Source organism: Convolutriloba macropyga, chromosome 15 (genome assembly GCF_964194025.1).
Source record: "Convolutriloba macropyga chromosome 15, txConMacr16.3, whole genome shotgun sequence".
NCBI lineage: Eukaryota > Metazoa > Xenacoelomorpha > Acoela > Convolutidae > Convolutriloba > Convolutriloba macropyga.
The window spans coordinates 39,263,512-39,284,520 of record NC_134482.1 but is presented as its reverse complement, the minus strand read 5'-3'; the positions used below and the strand labels follow the sequence as shown (position 1 = coordinate 39,284,520).

The window sequence follows — 21,009 nt, the reverse complement described above, 5'->3', positions numbered from 1 at the left end:
GAGCTGTTGCAACCGTCCTTCCTGCATTTCCTGGGGTTTGGGCATTGCCTGAACATATGCTTTTCTCTCAAACATGAGAAACGAAGTTTTGCTTCAGCCACTACCTTTGCTCGCTGAGTGGGAGACTTTTCTTTAAATACCCTACACTCCCAGATGCGGTGGATACCTTTACACACAATGCAGCGAGGGGTTGCAGGCGTTGCCGATGTTGAGGCTGGTCTCTGAGTGCCCTTAGTTTGTGTATTAGCAGCAAAAGTTCTTGAGGCAACTTTGGTCTTTACTACTGAGTTGGTGTTATCCTCAGTTCTTGTTTTCGAAGAAGTTTGTTTCATTAAATCATGTGCCTCGGCCTTCTCCTTCAACCAATCGTTGAAGTCAAGGAGTGTTGGCTTAACCCAATGTTTCTTCACTGTGAAGAGTGACCAAGACTCTTTCAGATTGGGCGGCAATTTTTGCACAGCCGTGTTGAGAAGTGAGGCGCTCTTAAGGTCTGCGTCATATGAAAGTGATTTAAAGACCCCAACAAGACTTGAAATTGTTGCAGAATAGTTTATGATGTTATCACTATTGTGCATCTTTAGTGGTGGAAAAGAGCTGAGTTTTTCTAAGTGTGCACTGACTACTGCCTGTGGTTGGCCAAATTTACGTTCGAGTGTCTTAAGTGCATCCTTATACATTACACCACAGTATGCGAACTCAGCGATGGCGGTTTTAGCTTTTCCAGTTACAAGAGTTTTTAAGTATGTTAACTTGACATCATCAGTCAAGGACTGTGCGTCTATGGCGCTTTTGAATTGTCCGAACCATTCGTGCCACTGCAGGGGGTCACCATTGTATTGTGACAACTTCCACTCGGGCAGTGGATCGTTCTTCTTACAAGTAATTGCGTCCGCCAACTGCTTTATCAAATCCGCAGAGTCCAAAGAAGGAGCCGAAGGTGTGGGATGCGGCGGGCCTCCCCAACACAACGGGTTTGGAACGGTAGCTCCATACGTTGGCGGAATGATCGGAGTGACAAAGGTGGGGGCGGTACCTGTGGAAGAACTAAATGGATTCGCTTGCATGAAGTCTGATGTTACGTAATTCTGAGCGCCTGCTGCTGCTTGTGCATGAGGGGAGCGGTGCGATGTAGATATATGAGGGTTGATTAAAGGGGCCGGTTGTGCGGTGTATAAATTTGTAGATGTACGTACAAGTGGTAATGCATTTGGTGGGACTGCTGCCGGAAAACGCCAGACATTTGGATCTGGAGGAGCAGGAGGCGCGTGGGTTATGGGCACAAAGTTTTGGGGCTGAAAATTCTTTTGTGGAGGTGCTGGATGATTTAATTGAGGTACGAAATTGTTTGCGGAGGAAATGAATGGTGCAGGCGGAGAATGGGGTAACAGATTGACATTATTCGCCACGGGGTTAGTGGCTTGTAGTGGGAGTGCTTGTGGCGGGGAAGGAGGAAAGCGGAATGCTGGTGGGATTAACGGAAAATGCGGTGGTGCGGGGTTTAGAACGGGGGATGGAGGGGCTGGTACATTTATGTGTGCTTGTTGCGGAACAAGTGTGTTTAAAGGTAGTGAACGCGATGGGCTGACTAAATTCAACTGTCCCGGCATGCTCGACCTGCGAGGGAATTGATGATCTAACTGTAAACCATCGAAGTGCATTGTTGCTTGAGACAGTTGTCGGGCTGTGTTTGGGGCGTTTAGTTGAGTTGGCATACCAAAGTTTATTGGTTGTGATGGAGGCGTATATTGAGGCTGTCGCTGCTCTTGCATGATGTTGTTTGCAACATGTGCATCATTGGTTACATTGGTTCTACTACTTGGTTCATGGACAGGGAGGTTGATGTTGGCCTCAACTTGACCATGTGTATTGAGATTGAAGTGTGAGTTTGGAAGTTGAGCTGAAGAAGGTCGTTGGACAATTGCTTGGTTGGATTGGGCGATGGAACCAGAAAAGTGCAAACTCGGTTCGTTTGCAACATCTGCCATGTTCCCGGCTGGTGACGAATTAACCCAATCTTGAACAAGTTTCTTGCTCTTGACTGAACTTCTTTCCGTAAAGAGCCCACTCATTTTGCCTGTACCAGACCCGTCCGCTGATGAATTTGTCATCAACTCAATTTCCTCAAGGGCTGCAGCAGCTACTTCCTTGCGATGATCTTCCTCAAGCTGTTCAATTTCTAATTCCCGCAATTTCGTTTGTTTTTCAATTTCAAGACGTTGTCTAGCAATGCGAAGCTTTGCCTCATGTTGTTTCTCAAGTTCCTCCCTTTTTAGTCTTGATAGTTCTAAGTCTCGTTGACGCTGACTTGATCTTTTTGAGGAAGTCATATGTGAACTTGATTTTGAATGGTGAGAGGTATACTGCTCTGCTGTTCCTTTGTCATGGACCGAATTGATATACCCTCGAGCAGCAGCAATGAACTCATCAGTTTTCTTTGTTACAGTCTCTAACCATTTTTCAAGGTTCTTACAGGCAGCATCTGGATTTTCAGTCTTTTGTGCCAGATCAAAGAGTTCTTCATTTTTATCAACTACTCTAATAAAAGCATCTTTGCACTTCACAATCAGACGTTCGAGCTTAACTTTCCTGTCTTGCTTATCAACAGCATTGTTAATTTCCCCATAGATGTTATTAAGTTCAGCCTCTAATTTTGCTCTTGCACTATAAAGTTTGTTGAATTTGTCCTGCAAAGTTGTCATGATCTTGAGAAAAACAGGAACCACAAGTTTAATTTAGTACTATTATAAAGTACACAGACATGCAACAGCACAACACAAATGGGTTATACCGAACCCGTGTGACGGTTTGGCTAGCAAACCGCCAAAGAGCAAAAATGTTCGTCGGGTACAATAGTACCCGGCGAAAGAAAGAAAGAACGGTGCGCAGGAAGCGCAAAAAGGGACAGAACGGGAGACGGGAAGAGACGCCGAACGAATAACGCACGACGCGACGGGAAACCGGACGGACAAACGGGAGCGTCGGGCGAATGGCGCGCGACGAAGCGGGAAAACGGCGCGGGCGGGGCGGAAACGTCGGGCTGGTGGCGCGCGACGAAACGGGAAAACGGCACGGGCGGGGCGAAACGTCGGGCGGATGGCGCGCGACGAAACGGGAAAACGGCACGGGCGGGGCGGAAACGTCGGGCGGATGGCGCGCGACGAAACGGGAAAACGGCACGGGCGGGGCGGAAACGTCGGGCTGGTGGCGCGCGACGAAACGGGAAAACGGCACGGGCGGGGCGGAAACGTCGGGCGGATGGCGCGCGACGAAACGGGAAAACGGCACGGGCGGGGCGGAAACCACAAGCGAGGAGGCGGGAAGATCGATGCTAACAGACCACAGCAACAACTCAACCAAACAAGCTAGCCGTAACTCCAGAATAAACTTAGGTCACACCCTAGAAAGAAGGAGACGAGCTACTGCCAGGTACACTAGCACAAATCATTATGGGGCTTTAACAACGGCATCAAAACATTAAACATGAAACAATTTACGGCAACAGTGTAGTATAACCAAAAGTCGAAAAGGTCAGGAACTTTACTAGCCGTAACTCCAGAACAAACTTAAGTCACACCCTAGCAAACCACCCTACCCAGACAACAAAAGTACATACTACAAAAAGTAATAAAGCTACAACAAATTGCTAGCAAACCAGTGTGGTGAAAGTCACGAAACAAACCAGCCGTAACTCCAGAATGAACTTAAGTCACACCCTAGCAAGGAATGAGACTACACAACAAACCAGCATACTAGCAGAGAGAAATTTTACTACAGCAAAACTCAACATACTACATCATACAACAAATAAACGGGGAATAGAAAGAAACAAGAAGACACGGAAACAAAGAGGACGGAAACGGAAAATGAAAACAGATAACCTGCGGAAAACGGACGGTAGTGAATAACTCAAAATGGGGAGAGCGAAACGTTTAGTAAAGCGCTATTGGAAGGAATCAACCACAAACTAACCCGCGCAACAACGCAAGACTAAGAGACATTTAGGTTATTAAAGGCTTGAGTAAGTTCCGCCTCCTCGTACGCATGGCGGTTGCGGAGCGTTTTTCGACGGCGCTTGGAAAGTTTTTTCGGTCGGGACCGTGTTATCAAGGACCGGAGGTTGTTCTTATGAGTTAAGACTATGGTCAGTGTTTTCAGCTCAAGCGCAGGCCTTTGGTGTAATGCTCTGTACTCTTTGAGTAAACTAAGATCTTTCTGTTTACGTCTAGACACAATGTCTTTCACTAAGTGTATGGTAACTAGAGTACTACGCTTGAGCTGATCAGAAATATCAGGAGTTCCCTCTCTGGGGCAATACACTATAGCTTCTATGCGCTCCTGATAGTTTTCAAGCACTGCAATAAGCTGTGAAGGTGTTAAAGGCTTATTGTTGTTGCTTCGATGACGTGAAAGCGAATTGTTCACTACATCATGCCATATAACTAGGCGCTTCTTATCATGAAAGAAATGACTCAACTGGAACTGCGCTGTTTTTCGGACTTTCAAAGCGTTAGGGTTGAAACTCAAACCCGGTAATGCGTAAACGTTACGTTTGTAACGATTTTGTGTTACTTGAGGCGCAGTTTTTATGGCGTGATGGAGGGAACTAGCAGCTAATATGAAAACCATATATTTTTTACAGCATAAATGATTTGAGCTTTGCTTAAACTCCGAGCATTGATGTTAAATACACGATTTTCACGAGTTACCAAGAATAAGCGCTTATTTGAGAAAAAAAACTTGAAAAACTTGACCAAACTTGAAAAACTTGTCCTTTTTTTTTCTTTTAAATCGACAACTTTATGCAATTGTTACATCCGCATTTAATAATTTTCCTTTAGAAAGATAGGGACAAAGGAATTTTTTTTTTTCAAATTTGGTCAAATTTTTCCAAGATTTTTAAGTTTTTTGCTACGCTTTTATGTCAAGAACTGTAAAAAACACCGCAATTTGATTATTTCTGGATTTTGACAAAAATTTGTCAAAATTATTGTTTTTCAAAAAAAATGTGTATGGGATGGGTTATCGGTGACCAGGGGTAATGTCGCAAATACCAGATTATAGGAAATGAAACCGAAAAAAGGGGGGTTAATAGATTTGCCGGTTTCTATAATATTAGTTTCTATCAATTTATGACATCAAAAGTAAATTGTAATGTTTCTGGATGAGTCTTACAGTTTCCGCCGTTTGTCTTGGAATCAGTGTGGGTTAAGCAATGTCCATCTGTTCGGCACCTGCGTTGACAAATCTGTGGAACGTTTCATTGCGCTGTTCCTAACTCATTTCCAGAACCTCCACTCCTCATTTTTAGCATTCCTGTTCATCGCTTTGCTTGAATCCAGTTTTTCAAGATGATGTTGCTCTCGAACCAGTGGAAGCCTGCTGGCAACTGTTGGCGCCAAGAGCCATGAATGAGCTGTTATTGTGTGGACCCAGCATTCCAATACATTTCCGCCCTCGCTGTTGAATAAAGATACGGTAGAGTGGATTCCAATTGAGTCTAATTCCACAAGCAGTTCCAACTTAGCAGAATGTGAACTGCTAATCTGCGCCGGCTGTTTAAACATTAACTCCCCCTTGTAGGAACTGATTCACAATCCACTAAATTTGTCAATACAACGCTAACTGCTCTTCGCTAAGGAATTGCTCAAATGCTGTAAAGTTAGTCAAATAGTTTTGCTCAATTTGGATCAGGAACACGCAAACTTGAGGACACCGGGGAGCAATTTAGTGTGGGTCTGAGAAGCCGGTCGCGGCATCAGCAATATAGGTGCGAAAACACACAATCGTTAATTCAAATTGATCGAGATCGATAACTGCATTCAACAACGTATAAAGGCCAAAAAGCCCCTCTCCATGGCCCGGCAAATCCAGCTTGATCTTTTTTAGCAGGTATTTGTCTGAGTCGATTTTCGACTCAGATTGGTCACCGATACGTTTTCGAAACATAAAAATATTAAGCCTAAAAAGAGCGCAATCGATTCAGTATATTAGTAGGCTCAACGAAAATTATGTTTAACGAACTTTTTCTGAGCTCTCTACGTATAAAAGAACGGATATAAGGCTTATATGGTTAAGAGATTACGTAATAAACTTTCTCGCTGGATAGCGCATAGATTTCTCGCTGCTCTTTTATTTAAATAGCGCTTTAAATAGATTGTTCATTTAGTTTACTCGGTAACACAGAAAAAGAAAAAAAATCTAAGAGAAGGAAATTTACAGAATTTTTTTAAGTGTCAAAGTGTTCATATTTTGTGTGCAGATTGTGCATATTTGGTTAGATTCTAATATTACGCATAATTCAGCTTTTAAACTGAACGCTAATAAGCAGAATTTTAATGTCAATTAGCAATCGTTTTAATGAATTTTGATATTATATTGCATTATGACTTAATGACCAGGCTTAATGTGTTTATCTCGTTTCTTTTGATATTGCTCTTTCGACATTGACCGTATTCACTAAATTATGTAACTCAATGCGTGAAAAAATTTAAGATCCATTTAGTTGAAACAGTAAGTGAGATAATTCAGAAGTCAAACGTTAAAATCGTGGTTGATGTGATACTAAAAACGTGATCGAAAGGTAAAGCAAATAAAAAACATAGCACGACATGTCCTGAACTACAATTCAAATAGTTTTCGTTGACTAAACAAAAACTTAACCTCAATAAGACTATGACTGTATTGAGAAAATAATTAACAAACAAATTTTGTCAAAAAATCGAAAACACAGTAAACATCAAAGCGAAAATGCCGCGTTTGAACAAAAACCACTAGCGAGAAAACAAATTTTTGATCATACAACGTTTTCTCATTCCACTTAAAGTTTAGAATGAAACCATTTAACGCCACAAAACCCCTCGTTTGTCGCCCACTTCCAGTTTTGGTGTGATCAAAATCATCGCTCTAATATGACTCAAAAGTTCATGGAAATTGGTCAAGCAAAAAGTAGCATAAAAAGACCAAAACGACAAATTTAATTGCTACAATCTTTGTTTCCGAGCAATGAAAAAAAACTAAAGCAAATTCCAATTTGAGAGCAATAAATAAGGGTTGCCAAGAATTTTGATTTACAGGTTGACCTCCTTTGCGCCATTCAGAAATATTCAAAACGGCGCATTTTCTTTGGCTTTTTAATTATGGTTTGTAGGTGACCAATCATAGCTGGAGAAGTTTTTTGGTTTCTTACTCTGCTTCACTTGAAGATTTTTTTGGTCGTCGAATTGATTTTTTTAAGTTGGAAAATGGCAGTGAATGCGGAAATTTTATTTTAATTTTCATCACTTCCCGGTAAATACAAATTACAATTTTTTCCGGGCAAAACCCGACGATGAAGGCCTAAATTAATCCGCATTTCTTATATAATTGAACTTCCAATTGAAGTATTGGCGATTAAACTGCAAGACGGGTTGGTGAAATGGTCAAAAAATAAATTCCTATCAAAAACGTAGTTCTCCAGTTTTCAGTCATTATTTAAATCTTTGTTTCAATCATACTCAATCATTTATAATCTTAAAACTGAATTCAATCAATGTTTCAATGCAAATTCAGGTGCTCTAAAAAATCATTTCCCAGTATTAACAATCTAATTAATTATACTAATATCAATTGGGGTTGCATAAAATACACAAAAACTCTTTTGCCTTTTAAACTGTCTTTTTAGAGTTGATAACGCTGTTTTCATTATTTCACAAAACTTCTGGCTTTTGTGAGACATGAACGTCATACAAATTATAAATGCATTGTGCCATTATTTATGACTTTGTGTGGCTAATTAGATATGAAAATCCTATTTTGGCCGGAGGTGCACAAAAATATTTGACAAATTTAATGCTCATGCTGATTTGTTACATCTTTTTAAATTACAAAGATTTCATTCAGAATCTTAGTATGATTATCAAAGATCAGCAAAACCCCATATGACTCAATATGCACACTAAAAATTTAATTTTTATGGATGCAAAGAGCTTACTATGGGTTCACCCCATTAGACTTCTCCCAAAATTAATATTTGCAGAATTGTGTACATATAATTACATCCTAAAGTTCCGAATTATTGGTGAAAATAATTATCAAATTTTTATCATTATTATTTGATTCACTTTCTGAATTATAACCGACTAGTTGTTACTAATTGCCCTCAAAAGCCCCGAAAAATAATCGGAGATTAGAAAAAAAAACAGGACTTTATGTAACTGCATCAAACTTCATTGAGATCAGTTAAAAACCAATCAAATTTGGACAATTTTGATCAATAGCTAGTCTCTTTTATTTTTATTGCCGCAAGTTCAGATGCTCCAAATTGCGAATGAGGTCTATGGGGATCCTGGAAAAATATAATCAGGCCTGGAAAACTATGTATAAATTCACGTTGCTCAGATGAAGAATCATTTCAGCAAAAATTTGCATAAAAATGAATAGGACCCACATAATCACTAACATAGCTGGCGGATTGCCAGAAAGTAGCCGCAATAGTTTCGTGGATCTGCAGTAAAAAAAACAACAAAAAATTCGTCTTTTCATTAAAGTCTGATATGTTATATTTTGATTACAAATCCGTATAAGTTTTTGCTGCCTCTATTAGCTGCTCTCTAATAACCTTCATTTAGAGTGACACACACGAATTTGACCTTATCTCTTTGAAAATAAAAAAAAGTCAACTTCGAAGTGAGGAAGTCATTTTTGTGAGTGAGGTAAGTCAAGTGTGACCAAAAATTTAATCACGCAAATGATCAAAAAACCAGCTCCACTAGGAGCGAAAAATAACGTCACGCACGCACTTTAATTGAAATTGCATGAAAGATTGAACAGAAAGCAAATTTGAAGTGGTTGTGACGTCATATGGTTGTAACAAAAATCGCGACGACGAAATAAAAAACATAGCCGGAAGAATTCTGGAAGCGACTCAAAGCATCAACAATTCACAAAAAAACCGTAATTGCAGTTGAAGCCATTACCTTTTGTATTAAACCAGTAACTCATTACTTCAGCAGCTCTCAACTAAAAATTGGAGATTTAAACCACTATCACCAAGAAAAACAAAATGCAGCAAAATTTTATTTTATTGAAAACGTTTGGTAACTTTAAAAAGTCTGAAATAATTAGGATGGCCAAAATACTGACAAGTTGAAAACGCTGAAAGAACCATCAATTACTCTCAAATTATTCACTATTCTAATCTCAAGCTCGCGAAAACAAATGGCAGATAATAATTTTTTAGAAAGTAAGTTAAATTTTTCAAGAAAGAATGCTCTAATTTAAGAATCAGAAAACCACTGCAATCAGATTTCTAAACACTGCAAATAAGACAAAAACTGCACAAACTTCTTCCTGGATGTATATATTCCAGACAAGATGATTTCATACTAAATCAAAAATTACAATAATCATAGAATAGGTTTTCCAGCAAACTCTCAGGACCAATTAAAGCTGAATAAAATCACTTGCAAATCAAAGAAATAACGAATATTTAAAAAAGCTGAAATCATTCAATTTTTAACACCAGAAAAAAATCAATATAACGATTATAAAAGTAGATGCCAGGACAAAGCCAGAGATATACAAACTAGGATGTGAAATATATGGACACAATGTAAAGAACAGTAACAAAGTCTAATTCTTGATTTTTAAAAGTTAAAAATCAAATTATATAAAAGAAGAAACCGAATACATTGCATTGTTCAGCATTCAGGATATACTAAAGACAACAAGCCATTCCAGACAAAGATTCATGCTCCTGAACTGAACAAAAAAGGACAAAGCAGAATTCAAACATAGAAAACATTTTGCAAAAAAAAACTCACTAAATTTTTGAGACCGCATTTATGAAAAAAATTAAATTTTTAATTAAAAAAAACTGTTTTTCAAAAAATTAACGAAAAAAAATGATTGAAGTTTTATTGAAGCGAAATTAAATTCCCCCATGTTGCACAAAAAGACTAGTTCTTGTAATTAAAACCCAAATACAAACAAAAAACTGAGAACAATTGGAAAAAAATACCAATATCGGATTAGCATATGTACATACAGCGAGATAAAAAGAGGCGTCGAGTATATGAATTATCAACGGAAAGTTGCCATATTAACTAATTTGTGACAAAAAGACGGCTGAAAGATCCAGAAATGAAGAAATTACTAGAAAAAATAACAAAAATTAACTAAAAAATCAAGAAATATGTGCCAATTTTGAACTTCAAACGCATTTTCAGGCTCTACAAAACACTGTGGTATCAATTTTCGAGATTTAAATTTCAATGTAGCTTCGAATGAAAATTAGTTCTATAAGAAATTAAGTTACACGCAAAAAAATGGGCCACTTGGACGAAAAAAATACGGCTACAAACGGTTATCTATATGTGCCATTCAGTCAAAAACTTTTTTTAAAAGTCAAAAATTCATTCACTAAACGCAACGCTTAATCAAAAAACTTCTCTCGCCCTCAAAAAAATAGTTCACACGGCAATTTTACTCACTTTCGCTTTTAGATCAAAACATTGTCTGAACGAGTAGTAACTTCCGGTAAAAAAAACCTTAAGAAAACCAACACTCCTCGTCGAGTCGTAAAAAACAAGAGAAAGCGAATAATAGCCCCAGCTATCGCTGTGCGGCTATTAATAAACTTTGTTTGAGATAAACTAAACATAACCGACTAACGTTGTGCGAATTGCTCTCAAACGACTGGCGAGTGGTTGGCTTTGTAAGAGGCTAGCTACGGCTTAGGGAGGCCAGCTATAGCTTAATTGAAAGGGAGAGCGTGCGGGCGGTTGCTGTCGAGTGCGCTGGGTTATGGCTGCACCGATAAGCAGGGGTGGCGGGGGTGAGGGGGCTGATGTGTGTGTGTGTGTGTGTGTGTGTGTGTGTGTGTGTGTGTGGGGGGGGGGAGTTGTGAAGTGTGGGGGTCAAACTCTAAGAACCGTCTTCACAACATGAGGTTATGTCTCTAAAACAGTAGTGTTGAATTGCACACTTAGAGTCTAGTAGGTTGAAGGGATCCAAGAGTTTATCCCGTTTTTGAGGAAAAAATTAAAATGTGTCAGACGAAAAACGCCATTTAAATATGTTATACTAACTTTCGTCTTTCGCTATCATGCGTCAAAAGCGCAGACAATCCGAAGTCACACAATTTGACGGTCAAGTGACTTGCACCCTTCAAAAGGATATTGCCCGCTTTGAGGTCCCTGTGGATAATGCGTCTGTTGTGTAAATATCCCAGGGCATCCATGACTTGAACAAGGAAGTATCTGACCTCAGGATCTGTTAGTGTTGTCCGCTGTTTAATCAGGATATTCATTGACTAAAAAGTTACAAATAAATGTTTTAAGAATTCAATTGTACTGATCAGACGTTCATCCTTCTTTCAACACTGTGTATTTTTACGCGAAGTGTGTGACATTTAGCCGTGTGACATTTAGGTTAGGACATGACGACTTTTTGTCTGGGACATCAGCTTTGGGAATAACTTTTGTTATCTTTGCAAGTAATTGTTGTCTTCCTATCGCCAGCGCTGAACGCAAAGTAAGCCGAAGTAAAAGTAAGCCGACATAAAGGCAAGCCGAAAGTTGTCTATTAGTAATGTACTCTATCAGAAGTAAGACATTGTTAACCGTTAAAATGAAAACTATGCGCATAGTTTTATAAAGTAAAATGTATTTCAATGCACCAGAGAAGCAAAATTACGTCAACTTTTGGACATCTAGTGATTACGGGATTCAGCGGACCGCTGTCCATGACCATGCCTCTCATCCGCTGCGGGATGTAATCCGGAACCCGCGAGCCGGCTAACCTCAGAAACGAAGCGCCGAAGCGCGCCCACCGGCTCACCAGGGGCAACTTAAAATACGGGTATCCCAAAAATTTTTGGCGTACTTGACCTCATTTTCAAAATCCGGTTTGATTGCGTATCGGCTTGCTTGACCGCCACCATCACCAGCAGAGTTTTGGAATTTCTAGTGATAGCATAAAAATTCATTGAAGAACTGTCCTGATTTTACAGATGTAGCCAAATTAGTTGTTTTTTCTGTTTTTTTTTTAACAATTATTCAGATTTAAAAAATGGAGACTTATGCTTGGTATAAAATGATTATTCAATGGCCCAATTTTTTTGAGAAGAATCTGTGAAATTTGGTAAATTGTTCATTAGGAAAAAAGTTAGAGCGCATTTCCGTATCTCGTTAAAAGTTCTAATAATTTGATCTATTTCGAAAGAAGTTTTCAAAGACTGGCTTGAAAACGCTTACTTATGTGCAAAATTTTACGTAAATCTCGAACAGATTCAAAATGATCTGTTTCGAGTAAATTTTTGGAACTATTTAGGTTTAAAAAACTTAATTGTTTAACAACTTTTTACAAATTTATAGCCAATTTTTCAACAAATTTCATGTCCGTATAGTTTGAAAAATCACATCGCTCTCAATGTTTGTTTTCTAGTTTAACCTTTTGAGACACATTTTTGTTGTTTTTCATTTTTCAGTATTGACAGAATTTTCATTCAGTATGCCTTTTTGACAGTTCAAAAAGGTTCGCTCCAATTGAAGTGATGTTTTCGCATATTTTTGACGCTAACACAATTCAATGCTATTCCAGTTTAATTATGCATGCAGAAAAAAGTTGAACGAGCAAATATATGCAAGAGTAGCGAAGGGATATGGTACCGTTCTCCTAAAAAACTGAAATGTTCAGAAAATTTGGGACACAAGTCAAAGCAGACATGAGTGTTAGCATAGACAGCTAAACTTGGACAAAACTGCTCTCAAATGATTGCTTTGCGGAGTATGGAAAATATTCATTTGTATGATGCTACTCTGATGGGCTTAAGAAAAAATGAGGATATACAATGATGCAAATGATCCAAAAAATAAACATTTGCCTTTTCTAACATGTGTTTTTTAATATGTGACATTGAAAATGTCAAAAATCGGAGGCCACTAAGACTCTAAAGATATTACAACAATTGCATCGCTACTCGATTCGAGTTTTATTCATCGCTATTCATCGTTTTCCTGTTTCTCGATCAGATATTTTCCAATGTAGAGAAAATTGCGTTCTTTCAGTGCAATAGAAACTATTTTTGAAAAGAGCAGTTTGAAATTTCAATCTCATTATAAAACAGTACAGGCTACCTATTGGCTGATTATGAGCAAGATTTGCGAGGATCTTCAGTGTCTGCTCATGATCAACTGATGTCTGCGTCCAGTTGTTCTTGAAATCGCTATTTTCACGCTTCTTAATCGTTAAGTTTTTCAATGTTTCACGAAAAAGTTAGAGCCCGAATCCTGATGTTCAGACGCTACAGCAACAGAGTTTGTTTCATGGCGCCAAATGGAAGGCAGGTTGTCAAAGAAAAAAATTGAGATATAAATCAATTTTTTCCATTTTGGTTTTCAGACAGCTTTCAAAACTGAGTAACCAAGATTAATGCTAAAAATATTGCAAGAAGAAATTTAATAAAAGTTAATAAAAATAATATTGCAAGAAGTTAATAAAAATGTTCAGGAAAAAAATTAAACGTATGCATTTTTCCTAGGTTACAGTTCAATCTGACTAGCAGTAATCCTATTTTGACGGAAAAATTTAAGAAAAATTTTGAACTCCGCAAAATTAGGAAAATATTTCGCCAGATTATGGATAAATTTTCGTGGATGAGCCTGATTATGGATAACTTTGAACGAACGCCGCATAGCCTGGGGGCAAAAATGGAGGCGCACAGACTAACCCTATGTTGACAATACTCTAACACAATGAATATGAAGGTTTCGTCATCGAATGTCGAGACAAATTTCACAATGTTTTCATGCTCCAGAGACTTGTGAATAGCTATCTCCATCCGCACCTGAAAACACATCAAACATTTTTCCCAAAATTATTGTGATCACATTTCTTTGACCCAGCGAAAAATTTTTAACGCTCAGCAAAAACGCCTTCAACGCCATTAGGTGACAAGAGTTTTCAATTATTTCAACATTTTAATGTCTGGGAGGGTACTCCCAGACGTTAAATATACGGTGTAGTTTTTTTATCGCTCTAACTGGAGTAATAGGTAGGTTACTTCGAATCATACGGACATTTTGTCGAATCTTAAGAACAAATATTACACCGGGATAAACGTTACTATTTTTAAAACAGCCTGGGTGTTTGTACATATTAATGCGCTATATATAAACACAAGATATCTAATTGAAGGGAAAAACACGGGACACGGCGGGGGCGGGGAGGGGGGGGGGGGAGGGGGGGGGGGGCAATATAGATCCAAGAAATGATCCATAATTAGCAGTATATGTGACTACACCTTTTGCAGTTTTGAAGTGCTCGTGAGTCTACTCTTGGGAATAGCCTTGCATGCATAACTACTTCCCTCTTTGTTCTGAACCTTGTACACGTCAGCATAGCCACCCTAAAAATTATATCATCTGATATTATATCATCAATTGATATCCTTTCAACATAATATGCTATTATTTCTTGGTCACAGTGCATAGAAATTAGAACAAAAAAAAAACATAAAAATGTAGACAGGAGTGAAATTGGATGTGATGCAACATTTGAGATACAGGTGACGTCATCATAGCCAACCTAAAGAAAATAGCAATCATTATGATGAGTGTAGGGTTATGATTGGGTCAAAATAAGATGTACAGCGCTGCACAAGATTGGATCAGTAATGAAAAAGTCTGTAAAACATTACTCCCCAGTTATTTTGAAATTTTCATCGAGCAAGATGGGACAAATTTAAGGTTTTAAAAGACATTTAAAGGTTTTAAAAGACATTTTGTCAGGTCTTTGGACTAGATGAGCACTAAGCTGAGGGGGGAGGGGGAGGGGGTTGGCAGGCGGGAGGTTATAATGGGAAGGACCCAAAAATTGTTAGTGAGATCTAACAAAATAAAAACTGACGCAATAATAGTTGTTTCTTAGATCATACACGATAAAAAAAGTTTGTCAGATCTTGGGCAAAATTTTAACTGCAGTTTTTTTATGGCGACATATAATTTAAAAAAATTGTTTTTCTGCCAATAAAATTTGCCAATAAAATTTTTCTTGGAATACAAAGTACAAAATTATTTTATGAAACATAACCAGTAACCAGCTTCCGATTTTCGAAAAACTACAATTACCAACATAAAATCTACGCTACAGCAGGAGAACCAAAAAATACTGCTTCAATCACAAAATAAACTTATCTGCACTAGAAAACTCTATCCTTAATATCGGCTCAACCCTTCATAATAAATTTCTTAACGTGAGTTTTTTTAAAAACATAATTGAAATGGATGCAAGACCAATAGTTCTAAAGAAACATCATAAAATGCTTTCCTTCCATTTATTTAATCAAAACTCATCAATTAACAAAAATTTTTTTAATCAAATAATGCGTCGTATGTTAAGGCATATTGGAAAAATTTTAAGTTCTCATAGATAGTACCACTGTCTCAATTTAAACCGTAATATGTTTAGTATATTTCATTTATACTCTGACCTACACTGCCCATTTGGTTGTTTGCTGTTAATAAATTAATGGGAATTCAATGTGTTTTTTAAAAGCGGAATTAGTAGCGTACGCTAGGTATCATTTGAAGCACCTAAAAGTACCACAAAAATGACAGAGAACAATGGAACTTCTCAAGTTAAGCGTCCAATGTTGTTCACAATGAGTAGCATCGACGCTAAGTTACTCCAAAATACTGATCGGCAGCTGTTTTTGGACTTGTTCTATATAATTTTACATCAAATTTTCAATTGCATGTCAATTGTAAGAAGGCTTGTGTTGTTGAGATGTTAATTTTTAGTTTAAAAATGTTTTAGTTTGTATGGAAAAGATGACAAAATATTTCATTGATAAGATTATAGACAATTCAGTAACTTTTTGTCGTACAATATAAACATTCTAGGTCTTAAATTTTATATATGGGAGTTTTTTTCTTTACGTGACTAAATTATTGCATTATAAGCTCTAATAAAAATCTTGCGTGTCATTTCTGTTATCGGCCAACGAAAACCTTAATAACTTGAAGTTGTGGGTTACTGCACGCATTATATTCAAGTTGTTTTTGTAGTATAAGAATTGAAACCAAAACTTTGCTGTTGCAATTTATTTTAAATGCGCATTATTCGTGTATGTATATGTAAATAGTAATTAAAGCCAGCCATTCGCGTGCTCTATTATAACATAACCAACTCACGTCGGGCGAATTGCTCTCAAACGACCGGCGAGCGGTTGGCTTTGTCAGTAGCTAGCCACGGTTTAGTGAGGCTAGCTTTAATGGATTGTTGGGGGGGACTGATGTGGGGGTGGTGGGTGGGGGTGTGAGATCAATTTCTAAGAACCGCCCTTCACAAAATAAGTGTAAGTCTCCAAAAAAGTTTCTGCAAATCGCATTTTTGAAGACTATTGAGCTGAAAACCTCTAAGAGAACTTATTGCCCACTGAGCGCCACGTCTTCATCACGTTTATGCGGACGAAAAGTCAAATAGGTCAGACGAAAACTAGGGATATATTCCATGATGGGATCCAACTCTGGGATATTTAGTTTTCTAGCCTTGTTAGTAATTAAATCAATTAGAAAACTGATAAGTGCAAAATTTCCTGATTTTCCAGAAGTGCAAAAAAATTTTCCAGATTTTGCAGAGCAAAAAGGATGTTCAGGAACTTTTTTGTCAGTTGTTCTGTCAAATAACCAATCTGCAAGACTGAAATAATTTCGTTGGCCAATAATGATCTTTAAACTCAGAAAAAGTGTTCAAAACCATTCATTGTCTCAGGAGACTATACAGTACACATAATTGAAGGTTTAAATAGTTTTACTGGCTGATAAATATTCATAAACTTGGAACATGATAAATTTTTGCGGAAAGTTAAAAAAATGAAATTGAATTTTAACTAAAAATTACGAATATTGGAGCCGTTAAAATATTGATGACTTTCCATTAACTCTAGAAACCAAGCAGCAGCTTATTATCAAACCTTGGAGGAAGTCCCTGGAGCCCTGGTGTAGGAAAAAAAATTAAATAAAAAATTCAAAACGAATATACGATTATTTTTTTGAAAGAATTGCAAAATTTTATAAAAAGTTGCTTGAATTCGTGATATTAAAATCTGGATCTTTTCCGTTTGTGCCCCCCCAGCTTAGTGGGTGCATATTATTTGCAACCCCCAGACGCACGTGCAATATTTTTACATAATGATTTACTATGTAATGACACGTGCTCTGTCACTGGGGGGAGCATAACGTACTGGGGGGGGGGGGCACAAACGGAAAAGATCCTAAAATCTTTAATAACATTTCTTTACATCTAGAATCTATGCAGTAAACTATTATTCAACGCCAGAGGAGGCTACGTGGCTCTTGAAGCTAGAGAAACCAAAAATATGACATAAAATTTTAAGAAACAAAAAAATGCAAGTTTTATAAAGAAAGTTTGCCAAAATTTGCTATACTAAAAAATTGAACACGAATCCTTGGCCCAAAAAAAAAATTTTGTCAACTTATTATCAAACACTCACGGAGGTTGTCAGACACCTGAGTGTGAAAAAACTTGAATAATGATAAGAAATTTCAAAAATTGAAAAAAAATGCAAGTTTTGTCAAAAAAAGGCTAAAATGTTAAAATCATGAAATACATTGCATTAGATCTCTAAACTCTGCATTAAACTCTACAGTTATCTATTGCCAAACTCTAGAGGAGTTTCCTTGGCTCTTGAGGTCGCATAAACCTAAAAAACCAAAAAATCGTCAAAAAAGACTTAAAGAAATGCAAGTTTTAAAAAAAAAATTGCTAAAATTTGTAACATTAAAAAGTTTATATCCATTCCATGACAAACAGAAATTTATTTTTAACTTATTATCAAAGCATTAAGGCGGTTTTCTGGCATCTGGGTCTGGAACGACTTGAATAATGAAAAATAAATTTCAAAAATTGACCAAAATTGCACGTTTTGTAAAACAAAATGCTAAAATTCGTGGTGGGTGGAGGAGGGGGTGCATCGGGTGGGGGGCAATAGTGGGGTGGGGGGGCAACAGCGTGGTTGGGGTGGTTCAATAATGGGGGGTCAACATTGGGGGGTCTTCAACCTCTAAAAACGCCCTTCATACCATAAGTATAAGTCTCCAAAACAGTTTGAGCTGAAACAGAGCTGAGAAGCTCTAGGAACATTTAATGCCCGCTGGGCACTACCTGTTTATCCGTTTATGAGGAGGAAAAGTCAAATGGGTCAGACAAAAAATCGGTCAAGCGACAAATTGCATAAAAAAGATCGACAGTACTAATATATTTGCTACAAACTTCGTTTGAGAGCAATTAATATTTATATATATATATATATATATATATATATATATATATATATATATATATATATATATACTATACATACATACATATATATATATATATATATATATATATATATATATATATATATATATATATATATATATATATATATATAAGAACATGGGTTGTGAACGTGAGTGGGGGAAAAGATTTGATCTTACAATAAAAATTGAGAGAAGACCGAGCTTTTAGAAAAGAACTTATAATATCGTACAAGAAAAAGGAAACCAGGAAGCATTGGCGCAGGAGGCTATACAAACTCAGTTAATCACTGGACCAGGAATAAAAGAATGCAAAACTAATGTTGGAATTATAATGCTTCAAACTTCTGACTATAATGTAATTAATGGGACCCATTAACGGGCAAAATCCAGTGACAAGAATCACAAGTTTTTCAAAATATATCAAAAAAACTTTGTTCAATGTAAAAAATTGAACAATCTAAACTGCTGTTTTAAACCATCGTCGTATGGTTTAAAACAGCAGTTTAGATGCTTTTTTAAGATAGAAAGCAACAATTTCGTGAATTTTGGGTCATGATTGAAATCATAATATTAGAAATATCGCTTCACCTTGATATTATAAAATCTATGGAATCATTTCTATTTGGACCGCAGTACTTTATGCACTCAACGGTTAACGAGCACGGGTGATTGCGTATTGAATTATTATGTAAAAATTTGGCGCTTGCTGTTGAGGGATGCAAATACTATGCAACCACTAACCAACAGATATGACTAAATTGTTTGGGATCTTTTCCATTTGTGCCCCACTCCATCGTACGCTATGTACCCCCATTACAGAGAACGAGTCACTACATAGTAGTTCATTGTGTAAAAATATGGCACGTGTGTCTGTGTTGGTGTAACTAATATGCTTCCATTAAGCTGGGAGGGCACAAACGGAAAAATCCGTTTTGTTTGTGTAAAGTTTTTAAACCCTAGTTTACTTGTTTTTTTTTCAAATTGAGTATTAATTTAAAACTTCGGATGAAATCCTTGCAAACGACCGGCGAGTAGTTCGAGTCGGTGGCTGCCAACTGGGACTTAGGGTTGCTAGTATTATTGTATGATGACCGAAGTATATGTGTGTGTATGTGGGTGGGGGAGGGGCAAGCGCTTGGAGGGTTCAAGCGATGGGGTAGGGTTGCGAAGTTGCAAGGGCTGGATGGTGGATGAGATGCGGGATAATATCAACAAGTCGAGGATGGTGTGGTGAACAAACGGAGTGTTGGGGATGGAGGGGTTAGTTGGGTGGAGACTTGGGGGGCTACTGAGGGGTCAAACTTTTAGGATTAAGAACCCTCTTTCACACCATGAAGTTCACACTCCGGAAAACAGTTTTCGTGAACTGTATTCTTAGAATCTAGTACGGCATAAGGCTTTAAGAGAACTGGACTTTTCCGTATGTGCCCTCTAGCTTAGTGGGCGCATGTTTTTTGCACCCCCCGACGCACGTGCAAGTTTTCTACAAAATTATTTTCTATGTTTTCGAAAATGGATTAAACGTCCAATTACAATTAGAAAAGAAACATCGAAGACCAAATTTAACCAAAAAGTTTTAGCAGAAATGCTTAAAAGACACGAAAGAGTTCCAGTAAACAGAATGGTAGTAGGATATTCAAATACCGGGTCTTTCCCATTATAGCCTCCCCCCCATTAAATTATAGCCCCCCATTATGGTATAATTACCATGATTGGGGGGGGGGGCTATAGGTTATCTGACCACTAAGCTGGGGGGGGGGGCTATAATGGGAAAGACCCCAGATACCTTTATTATCGAATTATTTTTTGAAAAAACCAAACCTTTATTTCTTTTAAGGTAACGGGTCTTTCCCATTATAGCCCCCCCCCCAATTTTGTTGGTCACATAACCTATAGCCCCCCAAACATGGTAATTATACCATAATGGGGGGCTATAATTTCATGGGGGGGGGCTATAATGGGAAAGACCCAAGGTAACAAGTATCCTTTATATAGTTGGACCTCTTGGCTGGAAACAATTTATTAGTGTTTATAATCCTTGGATGTCTACTAAGAACTGGCTCCCCGGGGGATGCAATTGCGGGCCAGAAATGATAGTCAGACCCAGAACTCTAGATTAATAGAAATAGTGGGGTGATTTCTACCTTCCCGATAGCATTGAGAAATGTGTAACTCTCATTGTTGTTTTCTCCACCAGCTGATATTGTTTGTCTGGTCAGAACAGGTGGGTCTTCTGTAGCCCCTGACGCTCCTTTTTCCCCTTTCTCGCCTCCCCCCTTTTCAACTGTGGCCATTGACTTGAACAGTTGGTTTCTGTTCACCGCACGTTAAAGCGCTCAACTCATCTCAGGATTTAATACAGGCATCTTTGGTCTTTACTTTCCTTATAGGCCTCCCTAACCCACCCCACCCCCCCCCCCCCCCACCCATAAAATTATACCCGCTTCCAATTCTGGTATATTTACAGTTATCCGTTTGGGGTGGAGCCATTTCCGTTATAGCCCCATAAAGTTGCAGCGGGTCTTTCCCATTATAGTCATATTATTATAATATTATTATATTTCCTTTATATTATTATAATTTCATGGGGGGGGGGGACTATAATGGGAAAGACCCAGATAACCTATAGCTCACGCCAAAACTTGACACAAAGTATACCCCCGTTGCCATAAAATGAAGATATAATTGTGTATGTGTTTTT

At 37.8% G+C, this 21,009-nt stretch overlaps 1 protein-coding gene across 1 annotated transcript in view; it reads right to left on the bottom strand.

The window, feature by feature from the left end:
* LOC142354189 (serine/threonine-protein kinase polo-like) overlaps positions 1-21,009 on the bottom strand; it is a 55,274-nt gene that overhangs the window by 32,881 nt on the left and 1,384 nt on the right. The window contains exons 3-6 of the mRNA XM_075406446.1: positions 20,453-20,624; positions 14,282-14,386; positions 13,709-13,825; positions 11,067-11,290 (exon numbers count right to left, since the gene is read on the bottom strand). Coding sequence (XP_075262561.1) covers positions 11,067-11,290; positions 13,709-13,825; positions 14,282-14,386; positions 20,453-20,602 — 596 coding nt within the window. The 5' untranslated portion in view covers positions 20,603-20,624. The remainder of the gene's footprint in view (positions 1-11,066; positions 11,291-13,708; positions 13,826-14,281; positions 14,387-20,452; positions 20,625-21,009) is intronic.